The sequence below is a fragment of the Ambystoma mexicanum genome, chromosome 1q (assembly GCF_040938575.1).
Source record: "Ambystoma mexicanum isolate Mex_15411 chromosome 1q, UKY_AmexF1_1, whole genome shotgun sequence".
Classification (NCBI taxonomy): Eukaryota; Metazoa; Chordata; class Amphibia; order Caudata; family Ambystomatidae; genus Ambystoma; species Ambystoma mexicanum.
Window position 1 is genome coordinate 253,382,722 of NC_090922.1, and position 19,758 is coordinate 253,402,479.

The 19,758-nt window shown below is 44.8% G+C and overlaps 1 protein-coding gene across 4 annotated transcripts in view; it reads right to left on the minus strand.

Moving 5' to 3' along the window:
* LOC138527188 (zinc finger protein 567-like) overlaps positions 1-19,758 on the minus strand; it is a 285,058-nt gene that overhangs the window by 221,576 nt on the left and 43,724 nt on the right. For 3 of the 4 annotated variants that reach the window (XM_069638298.1, XM_069638296.1, XM_069638294.1), the window contains exon 1: positions 12,976-13,275. The exons of the other annotated variant lie outside the window; for it this stretch is intronic. In XM_069638298.1, coding sequence (XP_069494399.1) covers positions 12,976-12,999 — 24 coding nt within the window. In that variant the 5' untranslated portion in view covers positions 13,000-13,275. Of the gene's footprint in view, positions 1-12,975; positions 13,276-19,758 lie in introns of those variants that run through there. 4 annotated transcript variants of the gene reach the window in all.

Sequence of the window (19,758 nt, forward strand, 5' to 3'; positions counted from 1 at the left end):
CTCTGCCCGTACCGGCCAGCCCACCAGCTGCGACCACTACGCAACCAACGTTCAAATCCTTTAGTCCAATATCACCAGAGCAATTTCTCAAACTTCTATCTGCCCGCAAACCATCTGGCTCGCCGCTGTACCCTTGCCCAGCCACAACCCTCAAAGACATTTTCGCTTCCACCTGCGCAGGAGAACACGCAAGATCCATCATAAATGCCTCCCTCTCCTCTGGTATCTTTCCTGACGCATTCAAACCGGTTCATGTCAAACCTCTAATTAAAAAACCTTCGCTAGACCCGCTCAAACCCAAAAACTACTGCCCCATCTCAAACACCAGGTTCCTTGCCAAACTCATTGACCGAACCGCCTACTCCCAACTAAATGCCTTTGTTGAAGCCAACAATCTCCTAGACCCCGCCCAATCGGGTTTCAGAGCCCATCACGGAAGTGAAACCACCCTAACCAAAATCTGGGATGACCTTAAAATGACAGCAGACTCCGCGGGATGCGCCGCACTAATCCTTCTCGACCTATCCCCCGCCTTTAACACGATTAATCACTCAATCCTCCTAGACCGCCTCCACTCCCTAGGAATTCGTGGAACCGCTCTTAAGCTTCATTCCTCAAAGATAGGTACCAAATAACAATACTCTCCACCTATACCTCCCAAGCCCGACCAGTCGACATGGGAGTCCCACAAGGAGCATGCCTATCTGCCCTCCTGTTCAATCTCTACTTGATCACCCTCCCACCAATAATTCGTTCACACAACATCCTGTGCTACAACTATGCCGACGGCGCTCAACTAATTCTAAAACTCCTAAACTCAAAACCAAACTCCCGACCTGACCGCGCCTCCTGCCTCCTTGACATAGAACTCTGGATGACCCAAAGCCACCTCCTGTTAAACCCCTCCAAAACAGAAATCATGGTATGTGGCAACTCCGAACTTCTTCCGCACCCACTACCATGGCCATCCGCCATGGGCAACTCACCGACCCCCCCCAAACTGTTGAAAAATCTTGGATGCACCCTTGATTCTGATCTAACACTCTCGCGCCAAGTCAACAACGTCTCAAAATCCTGCCACTACCACCTTAAAACCCTTAAGCGCATCTTTCCATATCTCTCCTTTCCCAACAGACTCTCCGCGGTCCAATCAATCATTATATCAAGACTGGACTACGCAAACCCCCTATACTTCGGAGTCCATGCGTACCAACTGAATAAACTGCAAAGGGCACAAAGCGCGGCAGCCAAATTGCTACTTGCGCTTGGCCCAAGAGACCACATCTCCCCAGCCCTTAAGACGCTGCACTGGCTTCCAGTAGCTCGAAGGGTGACTTTCAAAACCTTATGCATCTCCCATCGAGCACTGCATAAAACAGGACCTCAATATCTTCAAGACAAGCTAAAACCCTATCCCCCCCATGCACCCTAAGATCAAGCCCAGCTGGCCTCCTAGTCATACCAAAGACAAACTCAGTCAGGTTAGGCGGATCATCATTCTCGGCCTTGGCCCCCACGCTATGGAACTCACTCCCACCCCACATCCGCCTAACTGATTATTTAACGTCTTTCCACAAACTGCTGAAAACCTGGCTCTTCCCCTAAAACCAACCCGTACTAAACTAACCCAAACAGACTAACAGCAACTCAATGACACCAATCCAACAAACTACCTGATGCGAGAAATTGGCAGCCCTAATATAAACTAGAAGGACAATCAGAATTAAACAAATAAAGTAGATCAAAGCAGTGAAATGGTTAATAAGAAGTAAATCATACAGAAACAGTAAAGAGAGTTAAACTGCTGAAATGTACAGAATGCATGAGGAGTGAACGAAGTGAATGACGCGGATGAAATAGAATGGATGAAGCAGGTGGAACAGACGAATGCGCTGAGTGGAAGAATGCATGAGTGGAAGAACAGATAACTATATAGCTCGAATGAGTGTGGAATTCGAATTAATAAGTAGATCGTATAGTGTATAGAATTGATGAACATGCTGAGCGGATGAGTGTGTAGAGCGGCTGGGTGTGTAGAGCGGACAAGCAAGTAGCATGGATGAGTGCGTAAATACAGAAAAGCGAGTAGAACGCAGGAGTGCATAAAACAGATGAATGTGCAGGACGGATGAGCGTAAACCGGATGAGTGTGTAGAACAGATGAGTATCTGGAGCGGATGAGTATGTAGAGCATGTGACAGCTCCAGGTCCGCAGGAGAAGCAAGTAGAGCGCATGAGTGTGGATAGCGGATGATTACCGAAGTACGGTGAGTGTGTAGATCGCTGGAGCAGATGAATGTATAGAATGGATGGGTGTATAGAACAGATGAGTGTATAGAGCCGATGAGTGTATAGAGCGGATGAGTGTGTAGAGGGGATGAGTGCGTAGAGGGGGTGAGTGCGTAGAGGGGGTGAGTGCGTAGAGGGGGTGAGTGCGTAGAGGGGGTGAGTGCGTAGAGGGGATGAGTGCATAGAGGAGGTGAATGCATAGTACTTGTGAGAGCATAAAGCGGATGAGTGCCTGGAGCGAACGAGTGCCTGGAGCGAACGGACGTGGTGTGTAGAGTGGTTGAGCGCGTAGAACGAACGAGCACAGATTGCATCCAGTACTGATGAGTGCGTAGAATAGATGAGTGCGTAGAATAGATGAGTACGTAGAAGTGCTGAATGCGTAGAGCATGGGGCAGACAGGAGTGCAGGCGTGGGGCAGACAAGAGTGCATGCGTGGGGCAGACAAGAGTGCCTGCGTGGGGCAGACAAGAGTGCATGCGTGGGGCAGACAAGAGTACATGCATGTAGCAGACAAGAATACATGCGTGGGGCAGACTGGAATATGCAGGACAGACTAGAGCGCGTGGGGCGGGCTGGAACGCATGAATGCGTGGAGCGGACCGGAGTGTATAGAGCAGACTGGGGTGCATGAAGGGGATAGGAGTGCATGGAACAGGCTGGAGCGCATAGAATTGCGTGACAGACATAATATGGTTTAGAATACAGAGAACGTTTGAAAGAGCATATAACCCATCACATCACACCACCACGCTTACTCTCTCCTTTACATCACCACTCAACTAGAACACAGAGATACTATGACACCATTCGGTATAACTGTTCTCATACCAACATCTGCCGCTCACTTAACATCATTCTAAGTAAACACTGCTGGTTACACACACCCCAGCCAGGCGTTCTCCTCAGGCCTAACGCAGCCACATCCGGTCTGGATAAATCCTGCCAGAACTAACACACACTCCTGATCTCTCAACCACCACACCTACCGCTAAGAAGCAGCTATTACACGAATACCGCACGAGCTGCACACATACCCGGTGCTCACACGCACCTTTTGACTCCCTCTACTCTCTCTACTGATCTGAACTTCGGTTCCCAAGGGCGTTCAACCTACCAACGCCTTCAGACCATACCAATGGTATATAAGGCGCTATATAAATGCAAAATAACATAACATAACTCCCGCCCCCATTCAGCGTACTCTCGCTCATTCACACGTGCACCCAGTCCCCCATTCATCATGCGCTCCTTCACACATACATTACATAAAACCTATTGACACTCTTCACACACATACATCATGAGCTAACATGCAACAATGCTTCCCTCACCTCTCTGCTTAACAAAAAGCAGGTGCGCACATCAGCACCCTTCCCTCGGATGTGAAAGAGTACATAACGTTTATATATGTTGACTCGTATTCGCGGGGAGGCGGCTGATGCGTGCATTTGCTTTTTGTTAGGCAGAGAGGTGAGGGAAGCCTTTCCCGAAACTTGCAGCTTTCAAGTTGTGCTGCGTTTCATCAAATACATTTTTCTGCACAAACCCAGTAAAACTTGAGCGCCACAAGTTTTCCCTCCCCTCTCTAATTAACAAAAATCAGGTGCGCACATCAGCCCTCTCCAGGGGGCCACCTAGGCTAACGTTTCAGGGGGTTTACCCCTCAAATGTTGGAAGAGACACTAACTTCAGAGATTGCAGGGAGGAGCAAACTTAGTTGTGTGAGGGCATATAACTTCTTTACGCGTTCCAATGAGACTAGTCTAGTGTAGTTTCAATGTTACAAGCAGTTAACGCTCTCCTTCACATCTAAAACCACAAACTGAGGACAGCTGTGATAATGAGTTGTTTCCTGTCCCCCCTACCTTTACAATCTCTCCCCTGGCATGCAAGTACTAACTATTTTATCAAAAGAAGGTACATATACATACTAATTAACACAACATGTTACCCTCAGGAGTCTGAACACTGATCCATCAGCCACTCAGCAAATGTGGGCTGTATGCAGTCTAATAATTGACATGTATCCAAAATTTAAAATACCATATTTTAATTAATTTGCTAAACAGCACAAGTATCAAAAAACATTTTTCTAAAAAATGCATTTACACCACATAAAAAATATACAATGATTAAAAGTGGTGATTTCACCACACAAACTCAAGTTATACAAATACTTGAAAACACTACACAGTAGCAACTCAATTCCTCTTGCTTACTACTGTGTACAACAAATTAGCCCGACTTATATAAGTTTCTGTCCTTGATGTTACTATTAACTGGACATTCTTCAGGGGCAGAAAATTGTCTTGTGCTTCCTGTAGACTTTTCTTTATGGTCCTGGTTCCTATAACTGAGGGTACATACATCACATCAACATATTACTACATGGGCATAATTGGTTGATTTACTTAACCGAGCCAACCCTAATCACCATTAGGATGCATCAAGTATATAATGTATACAATACTAGTGCTTCAAACTTGCAGCAACTAAATGTCATTCAAGTTTATTAGACAATCACAATGGTTTGTCCTTCACTTTAACAGTGGTTTGAAGAGGTAGCCAGTTTCTTACCACATTCTCTAATGTCATTATAAAATTCATCATGCTTACTTGTGTATACTATAACCATAAGTCACGCACCCCATTTTTGATAACCTGGGGAGGACAACATTCTTACAGAAACAGGCCTCACCTCAGTCCCAATAGTGGTTTCTCTCTCTCTTGGGAAAGGTTTAATGGATCTTCTCAGACCCACCCAGGGGCAATGTATTCACAATGCAGGTTGGGTATGGACTCTAGTAGAAACAGAACAATCTATAAGTTTCTAGTGATTCAGAAAGAAGGAGAAAACACCACAACAGGGCGATAGAAGAGTATAACTACTTTTAAAATCCTACCTTCGTGTCCCTAGGCTGTATGATGTTTGTACTCTCCAGGATCTGTAGTCTTACAAATAGGCTCCCAAACCCTGGTTTCTGATCCACTCAATGGAAAGGAAGGCGTCTTCCCTACATTAAAAACGAAAAAACACCCTGTCCATATTTTCAAAGGGAGAATGATAGAACTGCCAAGAGTCCATCCTCTAAAATGCCTGAATAAAGGTCTTAATTTTGTAGTGTCCAAATATCACAATCCTTTCGAGTTTAGATTAGAATTCAACGCTTTCATGCGGAAGGTGCATTTGAAAGAGTTTTTTGAAGACCAACCTCCTAGTATCCATACTAACTTTAGTGGGTTGAGAAATCCTTCCACTTTTTGCCCTCCACAGCATACTCATTCCCTGGAATCCTTGGTTTTTGAAAAAAAGGTGCTCTGGGATATACAGGAACTAGAAAAGAAAGGGACGTCTAAAAATTCCAACCTAAGTTAATCAGAAATCACGAAGTTGCGTTGCCTAGGTAAAAATGAGAAAATAGTTATTCGACAGGCTGACAAGGGTGGTGCTATCGTCATTCTGAATAAAAAAGATTATATAGACGAATGCAATAGATTATTAGCAGATAATAACAGCTATCGTAAAATTGAGCAAGATCCCAGTCCTGGCCTTATCAAACAGATAAGAGAAAAGGTTGATAAAGCCGTTGATCTACAGCTCATCAGTAGACAGGAAGGGGACTACCTCACCAGGGAAACAGCCAGAATCCCGATATTCTACATTTTGCCCAAAATCCATAAAAACAAGGAAAAACCTCCGGGCAGGCCCATTGTGTCGGGTGTGAACTCCATTTTGGAACCTTTGTCCAAATATGTAGATTTTTACCTACGCCCCTTTGTAAACAAAATGAAGAGCTATGTACAGGATACTAGGGATGTCATTGTAAAAATTTAAGGGCTAATTTTTGATCCACCCATAGATATTTTGATCTGTTTGGACATACAATCGTTATATACCAACATCCCCCAAAGAGCCACCTTAGAAGTAGTTGAGGAAACCCTGTTAAAACGTGAAGATAACCATCCGGTCCGTAATGCCTTCATTGTATGGTGTGCCGAAATGGCCCTTACCAATAACTTTTTTCAATTTATGGGTCAGTTTTACATTCAGGTGGAAGGCACTGCCATGGGTGCAGCGATGGCCCCTAATTTAGCAAACCTATATGTAGATATGGTGGAACAAACAGTTATTTACTCTGGGGTTAATCCTTTCAGACACCAAATATCGCAGTGGCTGCGATATATTGACAATGTCTTTATGGTTTGGCACGGATCGTCAGAAGAAGCTAACAATTTTGTGATCTGGTTGAACAATCAGAACAGGTATCTTAAATTTACAGCATCTATGAGTCCCAATGAAGTCAATTATTTAGATTTGACTATCTATCATAGAGACAACCAACTGTGGGTAAAACCATTTGTAAAAAATACCGATAAAAATGCACTCTTGCACTATGGCAGTCATCATGCGAAACATGTGCGGGATATTTTACCCTTTGGGCAATTTCTGCGCCTTAAACGTAATAGCAGCACTAGGTTGGATTACGAGGAAGGGGCCAATATCTTTATTAATAAACTTACAGAGAGAGGATACCCAGCCAAGATTGTGAAACAATCAGCCAAACGAGCTTTTTTAATAATCACCGAGAAGCTCTTTTCTAAAAGAAAAAGAGAGACAATGTAGAGAGCCCCTTGGTATTTGTGAATACTTTCAGTAATATATCTTATAAAGTTAAGAACATCATTTATAAGAATTGGAAGAAGACTATGACCATTCCGCCTCCTCTAGTGGCATTTAAGAAGAGCACTAATATCCGCAACTTAGTGATGAGAAATGATGTACAGAAGACACGCAGCACTGAAGTGAGATAAAGTACATTATGGGGATTAACTAGGGTTGCAGGACATCATCCTTGTGGGGATTGTGTCATGTGCCCTCTCACACGAAAAATGACCTCGGTGAATTTGGGTTTGAGATCAGATTGGCAAATGAAAGAACACACTAACTGTCAAACGGATAACGTGATTTGCATGATTAGATGCCCGTGTGCTTTATTGTACATAGGAAAGACCAACAGAAAATGCAAGACACGCATGATAGAGCACAGGAGCTGCCTTAAAAACCATGTTGAGAAAGCCCCTCTGGTGAAACATTATGAGGAAAGGGGTCATTCATTTATGGAGTTTGAGTGGTGCATCCTGAAGAAAGTCAAAGGGAGAACAGAGGAAGATATTAATAGAAAATTGATTAATTTAGAACAGAAACTCATTTTTCTAACTAATAGCCATATAATTGGGCTTAATGAAAATATTGAATGGCACAATATCAAATGAATTATTGTTGTATATTTGACAATGTTTCTGGGAGAGTCATGCATCTTCTGTTGACATTTCCTATCGATGTGGAGTTACTGTTAAAAAGCATTTACATTTGTTAACCAACGGCGGGACATGATGTGGGTTCCATATCCCCCTTTTTTTGCTAGTGAGAATATACATCCCCAACCAGTTATAAATCCTCTGAGTTTTACCTAGGAGAGGGAGGTATAAACTTATTAATACTGATTGGTCAAATGAATAAGAAATTAAAAATTAATTTCCTTTACCTGCCGCTAGATGGGCGAGGGTAATGTAGTGGTAGTGATGCATCGCGGGTTGCAGAGGCAACAACGCATTTTTCCGTGACGTCATCGCATTACGCTATACGTGATGACGTCATCGGTCCGCGCTCGACCGCTACACGCTAGAGGAATTTAAAGGCTTGCATTTCGAGCGGGTGAGTTGTACGAAACAGCAGACTGTAGACGGGACACAGAGAAATCAGTGAGAGAGGTAAGCTAGGGTGCTTTTAGAGGATGGACTCTTGGCAGTTCTATCATTCGCCATTTGAATATATGGACAGGGTGTTTTTTCGTTTTTAATGTAGGGAAGACGCCTTCCTTTCCATTGAGTGGATCAGAAACCAGGGTTTGGGAGCCTATTTGTAAGACTACAGATCCTGGAGAGTACAAACATCGGACAGCCTAGGGACACGAAGGTAGGATTTTAAAAGTAGTTATACTCTTCTATCGCCCTGTTGTGGTGTTTTCTCCTTCTTTCTGAATCACTAGAAACTTATAGATTGTTCTGTTTCTACTAGAGTCCATACCCAACCTGCATTGTGAATACATTGCCCACGGGTGGGTCTGAAAAGATCCATTAAACCTTTCCCAAGAGAGAGAGAAACCACTATTGGGACTGAGGTGAGGCCTGTTTCTGTAAGAATGTTGTCCTCCCCGGGTTATCAAAAATGCGGTGCGTAACTTATGGTTATAGTATACACAAGTAAGCATGATGAATTTTATAATGACATTAGAGAATGTGGTAAGAAACTGGCTATCTCTTCAAACCACTGTTAAAGTGAAAGACAAAAAATTGTGATTGTCTAATAAACTTGAATTACATTTAGTTGCTACAAGTTTGAAGCACTAGTATTGTATACATTATATACTTGATGCATCCTAATGGTGATTAGGGTTGGCTAGGTTAAGTAAATCAACCAATTATGCCCATGTAGTAATATGTTGATGTGTTGTATGTACCCTCAGTTATAGGAACCAGGACCATAAAGAAAAGTCTACAGGAAGCACAAGACAATTTTCTGCCCCTGAAGAATGTTCAGTTAATAGTAACATCAAGGACAGAAACTTATATAAATCGGGCTAATTTGTTGTACACAGTAGTAAGCAAGAGGAATTGAGTTGCTACTGTGTAGTGTTTTCAAGTATTTGTATAACCTGAGTTTGTGTGGTGAAATCACCACTTTTAATCATTGTATATTTTTTATGTGGTGTTTTTTGATACTTGTGCTGTTTAGCAAATAAATTAAAATATGGTATTTTAAATTTTGGATACATGTCAATTATTAGACTGCATACAGCCCACATTTGCTGAGTGGCTGATGGATCAGTGTTCAGACTCCTGAGGGTAACATGTTGTGTTAATTAGTATGTATATGTCCCTTCTTTTGATAAAATAGATATTATATCCCCACTTGGTAGGAGGGATTATCACGGTAGTGTGGGGCAACACGCGAATTAAATAATGCAAGTACTAACCCCACATCACAATTTCAAGTGCCTAAAAATATATGCCTATGAATGCAGGTGCGAATAATGAAATGCTTTACATCAGTAATTGCAGGGCCTTTGTTAACAGTGAAGCACAGGTGGTGTTTAATGTCTGTGTTCTGTTCTGTCTGGCCACAGCTCTGTAGACCAGCCAGGTCGAGTCAACATAACCCAAATTTCAAGGCGGGGGGGCTAGAACCCAATCTTCTCAATGGTATTGCACCACTGTTTGCCAGGTTAATGCCCGATAAGACATGGGCTCTGTCCCAAACATGCCAACCTAACATAGGAGACCACAATTAATGAAATCTCGCACTCATTAGAAATGCGTAAATACATTTTCAAACCAGTGCCCATGAAATCTTTGCAATTAAATAAATAATATTGGCAAAGCCAACAGTTGTGTTTGTGATGGCCCCAAGATAGACATTTGTCCTAAACTGCCATAAAAGTACTACCAGGCCATAACATTGCAACAGATGGAAATGGTGTGAGTCCTTGGGCTTACGGTGTCAGCATCTGGTACCTTTACGCAAACCAAAACTGTTGGCTTTACAAATTCATGTTTTTAACAAGACAGTGTGCAGATGCGAGGACACACATATTGCTAATAAAACAAGCGGCTGCAGGCACACTTAGTTAAGATATTTTTATTTCACCTGAACCACATTTACACCTGCAATGAAGCCATTAACTCTCAGAATACTGTTTATAAATAGCAACGGCAGGCCTTAGTTTGCACAAAGTTTGATGTTATTGCATGTTTGAGCTAGCCCAAAGGCATCCCAGGAGGGAGTTTTATGGGCACGAAGAAGCAGGTAGCGGGTGGGAACAGCCATACGGATAAGCCTGGTCATGGGTGTTCAGAGGGTGGATAACCTAGTGGTAGCGCTTAAGGACATTGTGGTGTATACATCCTTGTCCATCAAAACACGTAAAAGGGTGCTATTTTGAAGTCTCCTAATAAAATGGTTTGTCTTTTGTTTGGTGAAGGCTGAAACTTATCAAGGTATCTGACATAATGGTATAGGATTTACGCTCCACCTCAGGTTATTTCCCCAAGTCTGTTTCTTTGGGGGCTTATCTTTTTTACTGGGTTTGGGCAGAAACAAGTGTGAAATGGAGGGTGCCATCAGCCCCTTTCTCTGTCAAGTCACAGCTCAATGGGAAGAGGTTGTTGGCATACGAAAGTCCCTCTTTTCTTGTATATACTCCACAGTAAATACCTGCACCACCATGGACGGTGCCAGGCATGGGCTTGGGAGGGCTAAAGCCCCCCACTTTGACACAGTAGACACCACTCTGCTGTGACGCCCAGCCCTGGCTAAGAATGCAAGAACCTGTGGCATTTCTCACCTCGGAGAGTGGTGTATCTACTTAGTTTTAAGTAAGCAAATACACGCTTACTTTTAAGTAAGCAAATACACCACTCTCCGAGGTGAGAAAACAGTAATTGAAGTGAGCGGTGATGCAAAGGAAAGACAACTGAATGTTATGTGATGATAGGAGGGGGGGAAGGGTACTACAGTAGGGCTGGCCTGGCTGGGTCTTACTGTGGCATGGACATGTTGTACTCGAATTAAGGGCAAAGCCAACATGAGTATGCTTACATGGGGGAGGGCATGTTTCCTTATTTTGACTTGTTTTTACTGGCGTTAAGGTCAAAGGCAGCATGAATATTCTTACATGGGGGAATGTAACATGATGAGTGCAACAGATTTACCATTAATTGTTCAAATTCGAAAATGTCTGAGGGAGAAAAAAAATGAAAGCTATTTTACCGAAAATAACTTTTGGTTTTGTCTCCGGTGGACATTTCTTGCAACCCGCCCCCACACTCTTACTTTCCTTTGGGCGGCACACTTTGCTGTGTGCCGCCGACTCTGTCATTCCTCTGTGACGCCGGTTACCTTCACTTACGTACACGGGAACCAGCACGGCAGGGTCCTTTTTTTTCCCCCCGCAACTTTATCATTAGGTCGCGGGGGACACCCACGCAACCCCTGATGCGGTTGTAGTAAACAAAAGTGCAGGGGACCCACTCGCTCCCCTTGTTCACTATAATTGCATCAAATGGCAGATTTGATCGAAATTTCCAGCTGTTTGAAATTTTCCTTTCCGCTGAAATGCCATCAATATTAATCTACCATTCTTTTGTTTTCCAAATTTTTATACGGATTCCGTGCAACATAAGTGGTTTTATATGGAGGGGATTTGTGTAATGATAATATGCTATTTATATAACGCTTTCGCCAAAGCATTGTACAGAGAACATATATACATTAAATGTATCACCCAACTGAAGTTTGCACTCATTTATCAACCTTTGAAGTATGAAACCCTGAGTTGGCCTTTCCGGGATTTGAACCTGAGTATCACACTCAGATTGCTGAGCTATCTTACTGTCTAGCCCGTAGGAGCATGTTTTTTTACTGTGGCATTGCAGTTTATCACCGGTGTTAAGGCCAAAGGGAAGTGGGGGATTTGTGTAACCAGCAAGGATATGTTTTCTTGCTGTGGCATGTTTTCTTTACTGGCATTAAGGCAAAGCCAACAGGAGTATATTCTCACATGAGGATGCTGGCATGTAGTGGCAGAGCCAGCATAAACATGTTTTGTTCTAGCATCATTACTGGCGTTATGGATAAAGCAAACATGGGTATTTTCCTATGTGGGAATAGTAGCAAATATAGGTGCACCGGAATGGACATGTGTGGGCACAATCGATATGAAAATGTGTTTTATACTTGCAGTGTACTGGCATGTAGTGGGCAAAGGCATTATGAAAATGTGTTTGAAAATGCTCCAGTGCATTGTTGATAACTTGGCATCTAATGGACTTTTTATGTCTTACCCTACAAAACCTATTGTAAACTGGGGGGCTTTTGACCTAATTTATTACAGAAAGTGTACTGTAATATGCACTATTTTAACCCATTATTTATAATCTTTTCTCAAGCAGACAACCCCTTCACCCCCTTGATTGGTTCTCCCTCACTAGGCTCTGTCACTCCTGTGCATTTGGCTGGGGGGCAGAACAAGTGCTCTTCCTTCTGCAGGCTCTTCTTAGTGTGGCCCTACTACATTAGTTCCAGGCCCCATTTGTTACACAATCGTGGCTGTGCCTCTGGGGAGTTTGGGTGAAAGATGCATCTAATGGGCCTAAAGGGTGGCGTAATATCTACTCAGCCTCCTGGGCTTGGGCAGTGGAGTGAGGGGGATGGATCAATAGCACAATAGGTGTAATGCAACGTCTCACTAACAGTTTTTTCCAAAACTGCCATCCAGCACCCCCAAAATGTTGAGGTTGGCTGCGCCCTCTGTGCACCACATAAACCTGTTTTTGTAACTCATCAATGCTGACTGCTCTGTAGTCTGTCTTACTTGTTGAGATGGAAATGAACGTTTTATGCCAAACTTACACTGGAACTAGCACAGCATCTACTGAGTAGACAGTCCTTTTGAATATATATAGCATCAGTAATGAATGGGTCATTCGTTACCTATGGTGTCTTTTTGTGTCGTTTTACAAAATTGTCTCTACTTTTGTTTCCGAAAATCTAAACACATTACTTCCGCTGAACTCGCGATGCCACAGATCACAATGAGCGCGCGCCAGCGCTGGGACACGCACCTGACGCTGCTCCAGCTGAGACATGTCTGCTACGCACTGTCCGATACGCGTTCAAGGCTGCTCGGTGGACGATGCAAGACTTCGGAAACAAGGCCCCGGACAGACGCACATCGCTCACGCAATAACCATTCCCAGGTTACAACCACAACTAAGGCAGCCCAGGCAATAAGTGAAACACTGCGCATGCCTAAAGTGGGGGGTGGGGGTCGTAATGGATTCATACATGTATTACTTGTACAGGGGAGTGCTTGGGAGAAATAAAACTGCACAATCTTTGAATAACGATATGATCCACTGTTATGCGCCTAAACAAATGAAATGCGCACTCTCAGAACATCAACACATCCAAGTTCATCCTGCGCATGCGCAAACTGGCACCGCACCTTTTTATCCTACCGTTTAGCAATTAGCTAATAGCGAGGTAGAGGGAATGAGTGTTTGACTCATAACAGAGAAATAGTGGGGCTTTTGGGGGTAGGGGACAAACAAACGCATGGAACGAAAAAAGGCATACGATGCATTTGCCAAAGGAGAAAAAAAGATGTTGTATGTGTGAAATGCGATTGTAAATATGACATATTACGGGAATACTGGGCAACCACAATTAATAGTTTATATGAAGTGTAACAGGCGCGTCGCGCTCGTGTCCTGATCATAAGTTCAAACACTAAAAAAAAATCACTGCAAAATCAAAGTCCATATGCAAATTAAGTGAAAGATATATCATCAATATCTTTATTCAACAGGATGTCAGCCGACACGTGTTTCGACCTTCGTCGTTATCAAGACTGGCATTATCATCCAGATTCAAATACAAAATAAACCATAGCCCATTGTATCCAATACATAGCACAAAAAGGGAGACGATACATAATCAATTTAAACGATTAATCCACAAAAATATTCAGAACATTCACATGGCCAAAAGGTAAAAACAAATTATTAACATACCCCATTGATAAGCAGCTGACATATGTGCAGCGTTGGGGGCGGGGGGTGGGCGGAGGGACAGAACGAGCAGAAATGAAAACAAAAAGCGTTTGTAAATTACAATCACTCACTGGTGTATTATAACATTGTGAGCATGGTAACATCGGTGTGCAGCAGTGCAGCCCATAGGGAATATAAAGTGCCCGGTTGACCATATTTAGATATCCCGGCGGTGTGTATCGTGATGGAGAGATAAAAGGTTGTGGAGTTAAACATTATGCAAATTAATATGCCAAAGAACCAATTGGCTGCTTAAAGGTTATATGTCAATAATCGCATGCAGGATTTGAATCAAAGTTTTATGCTGGCGTTCATGCACTTGCTCAAGTTGCTAATGAGCATGAAATGTTATAAATCTCACCAGTCGTCATAAATGCAAAGCCCAATTCGGGAAATGAATCTTGCTTGCTAACTTGACTAGATGTTAACTGCAGAGAGTATGTCCAAGGTATGGAATTCCTGTAAAATGTTATACAGGTCTAAGAATTGCACGGCCCAAAACTGCAACAATAACCATCTTGTTTAGGGGATGATTCCAAGTAACTGGAGGCCAGTGGCAGCCTCGAGAAGGGGGCAAGGCCTACTATCACATAGGCCTGCAGCGATGATTAAAGTGAAGATCAACGAAACGGTCCGTGTCACGTGAGGGGCCTGCATCCCTGGTATACGGGCAGGCAGCACGTGAGGCCTAAAGGTGGCATGAGGGGGGGGGTTTGAAAGAAAGTATCACAGATTGTCAGCTGTCTTCACCCTTAGTGAAGGGGACAGCGCTACCAGACCCCGCCTAGGGACTCCATCAGCCCGGAAGGACCATCATGTAGGAAACACATCTGGGGACCATCACCCCTCGGAGTAGCTCCCCGTGTTCACCAAGGAAAGGAACCTGGATGGGTAGCGCTCCTCAAGGAGTGCTCGTGCGCCCTCAGTAACTTTCGGAGTGATCAGGCAGCTCCCCGTGTTCACCAAGGACCCTGGATGGGTAGCGGCTCAACAAGGAGTGCTCGTGTGCCCTCAGTAACTTTCGGAGTGGTCAATTAAGCCAGTGCCCCATCTCCAGTGAACATAAGCTGCTGCGCGCCCAGCAGATGACGACAAAGAAGGGGCATACAGCCAGAATGTGCAGCTGGCGCCTTTGTATCCGTTTGACGTGGTGGGGGCTCTGGCCAGTCTAGGACCCCGGTGGATGGCGTGGGTAGAAAACCTACAACTTTATTTCGAAGCTGTGGAGATCAAGGACAGAGCTAAACGCCCAACGCTTCTGTATTCAGCCGGCCCGGCCATCCAGAGACTGTTCAAAACGTTGCGGCCCAGGGATCAATCGTATGACGCAGCCATTGCAGCACGGAACGAGTACTTCATGCCCATGGTCAACCGGGGCTATGAATGGTTCAGGATGAGATGCGCGAGGCAAGAGGAAGGGGGGAGCCTCGACGTATTTCATGGCAAGATTTGCAGAATCGCGTTGTCTTGCGCCCTGGGCAACTTCGAGGATGATCAGATCAGGACTCAGATAATCTACTGCTGTAGCTCGGGGAAGTTGCCAAAGCAAGTCCTCAGGGAGCCAGGACTGGGCCTTGACCGACTCCTAGAACTGGGCCACGCCCAGGAGTTGGCTGAGGTGCGTGCCTCAGCTATGGACCTCTCCAGGCAGCAGCTCAAGCTGGAAGCCCCCATGCAACGGGTAAAGTTGGAAGAGGTGTCTGTCATCAGCACATGGTAAGGAGGTAGGCCAACGAGAAGAGGGGATTGGCCATGGAGGGAGCCAGGTGCCACAATATGCCATGAGTGTGGATGGGACCTCCTGCACGCGCAGGACTGCCAGGCCAAAGGACACATGTGTGGGCGGTGTGGAAAAGTGGATCATTTTGCATGATTGTGTCCAGCCCAAATGCTGGCCAGCATGGCTGGGCCATCAGCAGGAAGTGTGTAAAAGGAGGTCGCAAGGGGGAAACTCCCCAGGGTGGCGGCGGTCCAGGTGGCAGAGGAGCAAAGAGAGGGACTGTACGACTATGCCGAGGAGGAAGATGAGGAGAATGTATTCTTTCTGCCATGCAGCAGCGCAAGCGGGCAGTTTGATCCAGGCATTTTATGATTCCCAACGCCGCCCATGGGGGACCCGGTGGCTGTGTGAACTGGAAGGCACCATACTTTGCAGTGATTTGAACAGTTCATCTGAGTGGTGTGCGGACTGGAATGCACCACTGTTTGCAGTGAGTTGGTAGTTGACGGGTGGTGCGTGGACTGGATTACACCACAGTAGTTTAATGTGTCATGTGTTTTTTAGTTATAATAAAGGAGGGATGTGGTGTGTGGCCCATTTAAGTGTGGGCATGTTGCCCCTTCAAGGAAAAGCATCATAACGTCATGACGCTCCTCAAATAAAAGGGGCTCTGGATTGGGGCAACCTGGTGGCACAATGGTCCAAATGTGGCCCCGGTTCTCTTAACATGACATCATTCTTGTCTTTGGGGGTTCAACAACATCAAGTCGGACTTCTCAGAGCTTCCTGAGGCAACGATTCAGCATCGGTTTGGTAAGTTAGTCGACTGGGTCCAACACATGGTGTGGTCTAAGCAGCAATGGCACGTGGCATGAAGAAGAGTGGGCCAGGCAAGCGATGTCTAGGCCGGTGTAGCTCACAGGCAGAAACCCAATGCAGGTATTGGGGTACAGAGTTGTTCCTTGACTTCTGCATTGCTGGGGCTTAATACATGATCTCCAGAACAAGTCCTTCTGAGAACATTTGTTGCACATCCACTCCAGGGAGCTTGGCTGACACCCACAGGACTTTCTTCACCTTTAGTGACCAACAGGAGTCTGGTTTAAGTGCGGATATCAGATGGTGGCCTTGATTCAGCAAGTCACCCCACTGTGCCCTGCAAATGGTTAGGGGACATAACTCTCCTCTATCTTCACCTTTATGCCAGAGGCCTTTGGAATAGATTGTCTTCCCAACAGAGGTTCAAAAGTGTATCCTTCTGCTGATGGTCTAAGGATTGTTTCTAGTGGGCAGAAAATTGTGAAAACCCATAACGCACAAGCATGCCAGTGTTCACATGTTTTTATTTCATGGTTAAGGGTCTCATAACAAATAAATGCAACATCAAGTAGACTCAACTTTTCCCAATCCTCACCACCCCACCGGATGGTGCTTGGACCTGCTGACAAGGGACATAACTTCAGTCTACCAGCACGTACACTTGCACTGATGCAGACTCATTAATCAGGTTGTCTGGTAACATGAACAGACTGCAGATGCTAGGTTTGACTCCTTAACTTAGCTGTAAATAAATTCCTTCAAGGTATAACCTGTCAGGAAGATTTCATTACATCAACTGTTTTGGACTATTGGGATTTGGGACACAGACCTCTGTCTAGTGAGAATTGGAGATGGGCTGCATTGACGCTCCCTCACAATATGTAAGAACGTGTGCTGGAAAGCGATGAATCGAGCAAGGGCAGTCAGAAAGGAGTGGCTAGCAGCAGAGAGAAGGCACACAATTGAGAACTCCTAATATGTGTAGAACTGCAAGGAAGGGAGATATCTTGTCACATGTCCTGACTTGATAAAGTAATCAATCTGCTTTTCAGTTGTCCTGTGATCAGTGATAAGTAAGAGGCAAGCTAGTGGAGTGTATGGATGGAGGTTTATGCGAGGTAGGAAAGCAGGATTTAATGATCTATGTTATCTAGAGCAATGAGAGAAAATTGGAATCGCCATACTGGCATGAAACATAATCATATGGCCTAATGAGGTTGATAATATTAGATAGGTTGAGTTATTTTTGCACTACAAGTGTTAAGATAGAATTCCATATTTGGGAGTTCTGCTGGTCCATTTTTAGGGGCCCTAAACATTTTACCTTTTCCATTTGATTTCTTAGGAGCGCTGACCTTATTTTTGTGATCAGAGGAACTTGTACTGAAGAACCCATGCCACTGCAACCCTTTTCTTCCATACTGTCCTATGGTACTGCATGTTGCTGCTCGGCGAGGGGTGCTTTTGAAGCACCCCATGTTGACCTTTGGGTGATCACAGTACCCATGTGCTACAGAGTAGACTGGTGGCAGCTGTCATTTAGTTTTAGTTTTACTGCATTAGTAACCAAATGTACCTTTATGTTAGCCATTGTGCTATGTGACAAATCCAGGTAATTCGTCCCTTCTCCCCAAGGGAGCCTGCTACGCTTAGCCCCTATGGGACAAGGCAAGTGGGATGGCACTGGTGGCGACTCCCCCTTAGTGAACATAAAAGCAACAGAAAGGGATTTTATTAATCCTTTCTCAGATGAAAGCACCCCGATGTGTTTTGGCTATATGGGGAAGGAGCAGTGTAATGGTGGGACTTGTGAACCTTTAGAGATGGCTGGGGTGGTTTCTGACCCTTGTATTGAACACCTAGTGTGAGATACATAGAATCAATGGAACAACCAATCTTGTTTCAGCTTAAATTATAAAGACGATGGGGGAAGAACATCAAAGAGAGGAACTGAAGAGAAAGTCCAGTGGAGTGAGTCAAGAGAGGGGCCAGCCTCCTGGAGGGTGGAGCTTAGCAGCAGACAGATGCGGAAGGCATCTGGTGATGAGCAGCGAGGGAGCATATGGATTGCGGCTAATGGCAGATTGGTCTGGAGCCAGTCAGGCTCGACCGAGCAGACAGAGAAACACCACCCGAGTGAGAGACAGGTATCTGGCTCCCGTAGACCACAGAGCAGATGAACCCAAGACCCTTCAGCTGAAGAGGAGGCTGATACAGAGAACAGGGGAACACAGAGAGAGGCCAACCCGTGGTCCTGCATTAGCCAAAGAGACAGCCTCCTTCTAGCAATGCTGCCACTAAATAGAAGGTATATAGCTGTTCCTGGGTGCATTGAGGAGGGCGGGAAGACCTGGCAAAACCCCAATGACTGTGTATGAAACTAGAAAGTCCTTGGCAGAGTGACCACCAAGCGACCCCAAGAAGGGATGAGAGACCCAATACCCCATGGCAGGGTGAAAGATCCAATAACCCCCCCCCCCCAATCCAGTCAGGCGCAAGGCTTGTAAATCTATAGAAGGACAATTTGGTGGTAGTCATGTAGAGGAGCAGAAAAGTACACCACTGCTAAACTCCGCCCCCTCACCTCTTTCATGTTGGAACAATAGTGAAAGAGTCGTATGTATGACACCAAGCATTCTACCAATGGTGAAACACGTGTATGAGAGACGTTATGCACTCAGACAACCTTTTTGAATGTATCTTTGTACTGAGACAGTGGACAGATGTCGACATATCGCAATTAACATTGAAGAACTGTAAAGAAAATCTAACAGCTGCAGAGCGACATTTTGAAGTAAAGACACATGGATGCACTGAAACTATCTAGGAATAATATGCCAGCAGAACAAACCACTCCTCACACTCCCTCTGAATATATCAAATTACCAGAGCCCCCCCTAAACTACCAACAGGAAACAATGTCCCACACCTCAAAGGTGCCCTAATAAACGCCAGCTCCTTAGTGGCACACGCCACAGAGATAGCCGACCTCTTACAGGTAGAAAGGTTTGACTTCCTTGCCATCACAGAGTCTTGGCTTCATGTCGCAGCTGGCCCCGCCATCATGCTGGCAGTCCCAGAGGGGTACCCAATACTCTACTAGGACTACCAGGACAAGATCGCCAATAAAAAAGAAAACCTTCACATCTCAACCTCACAACCTAGCATGACCACGCTCTCACTCAAACCTTCACATCTCTTCACCTTCTCCAAGGTATCTATTCTAGAGGTTGAAAAAGTCATCCTTACGCTCA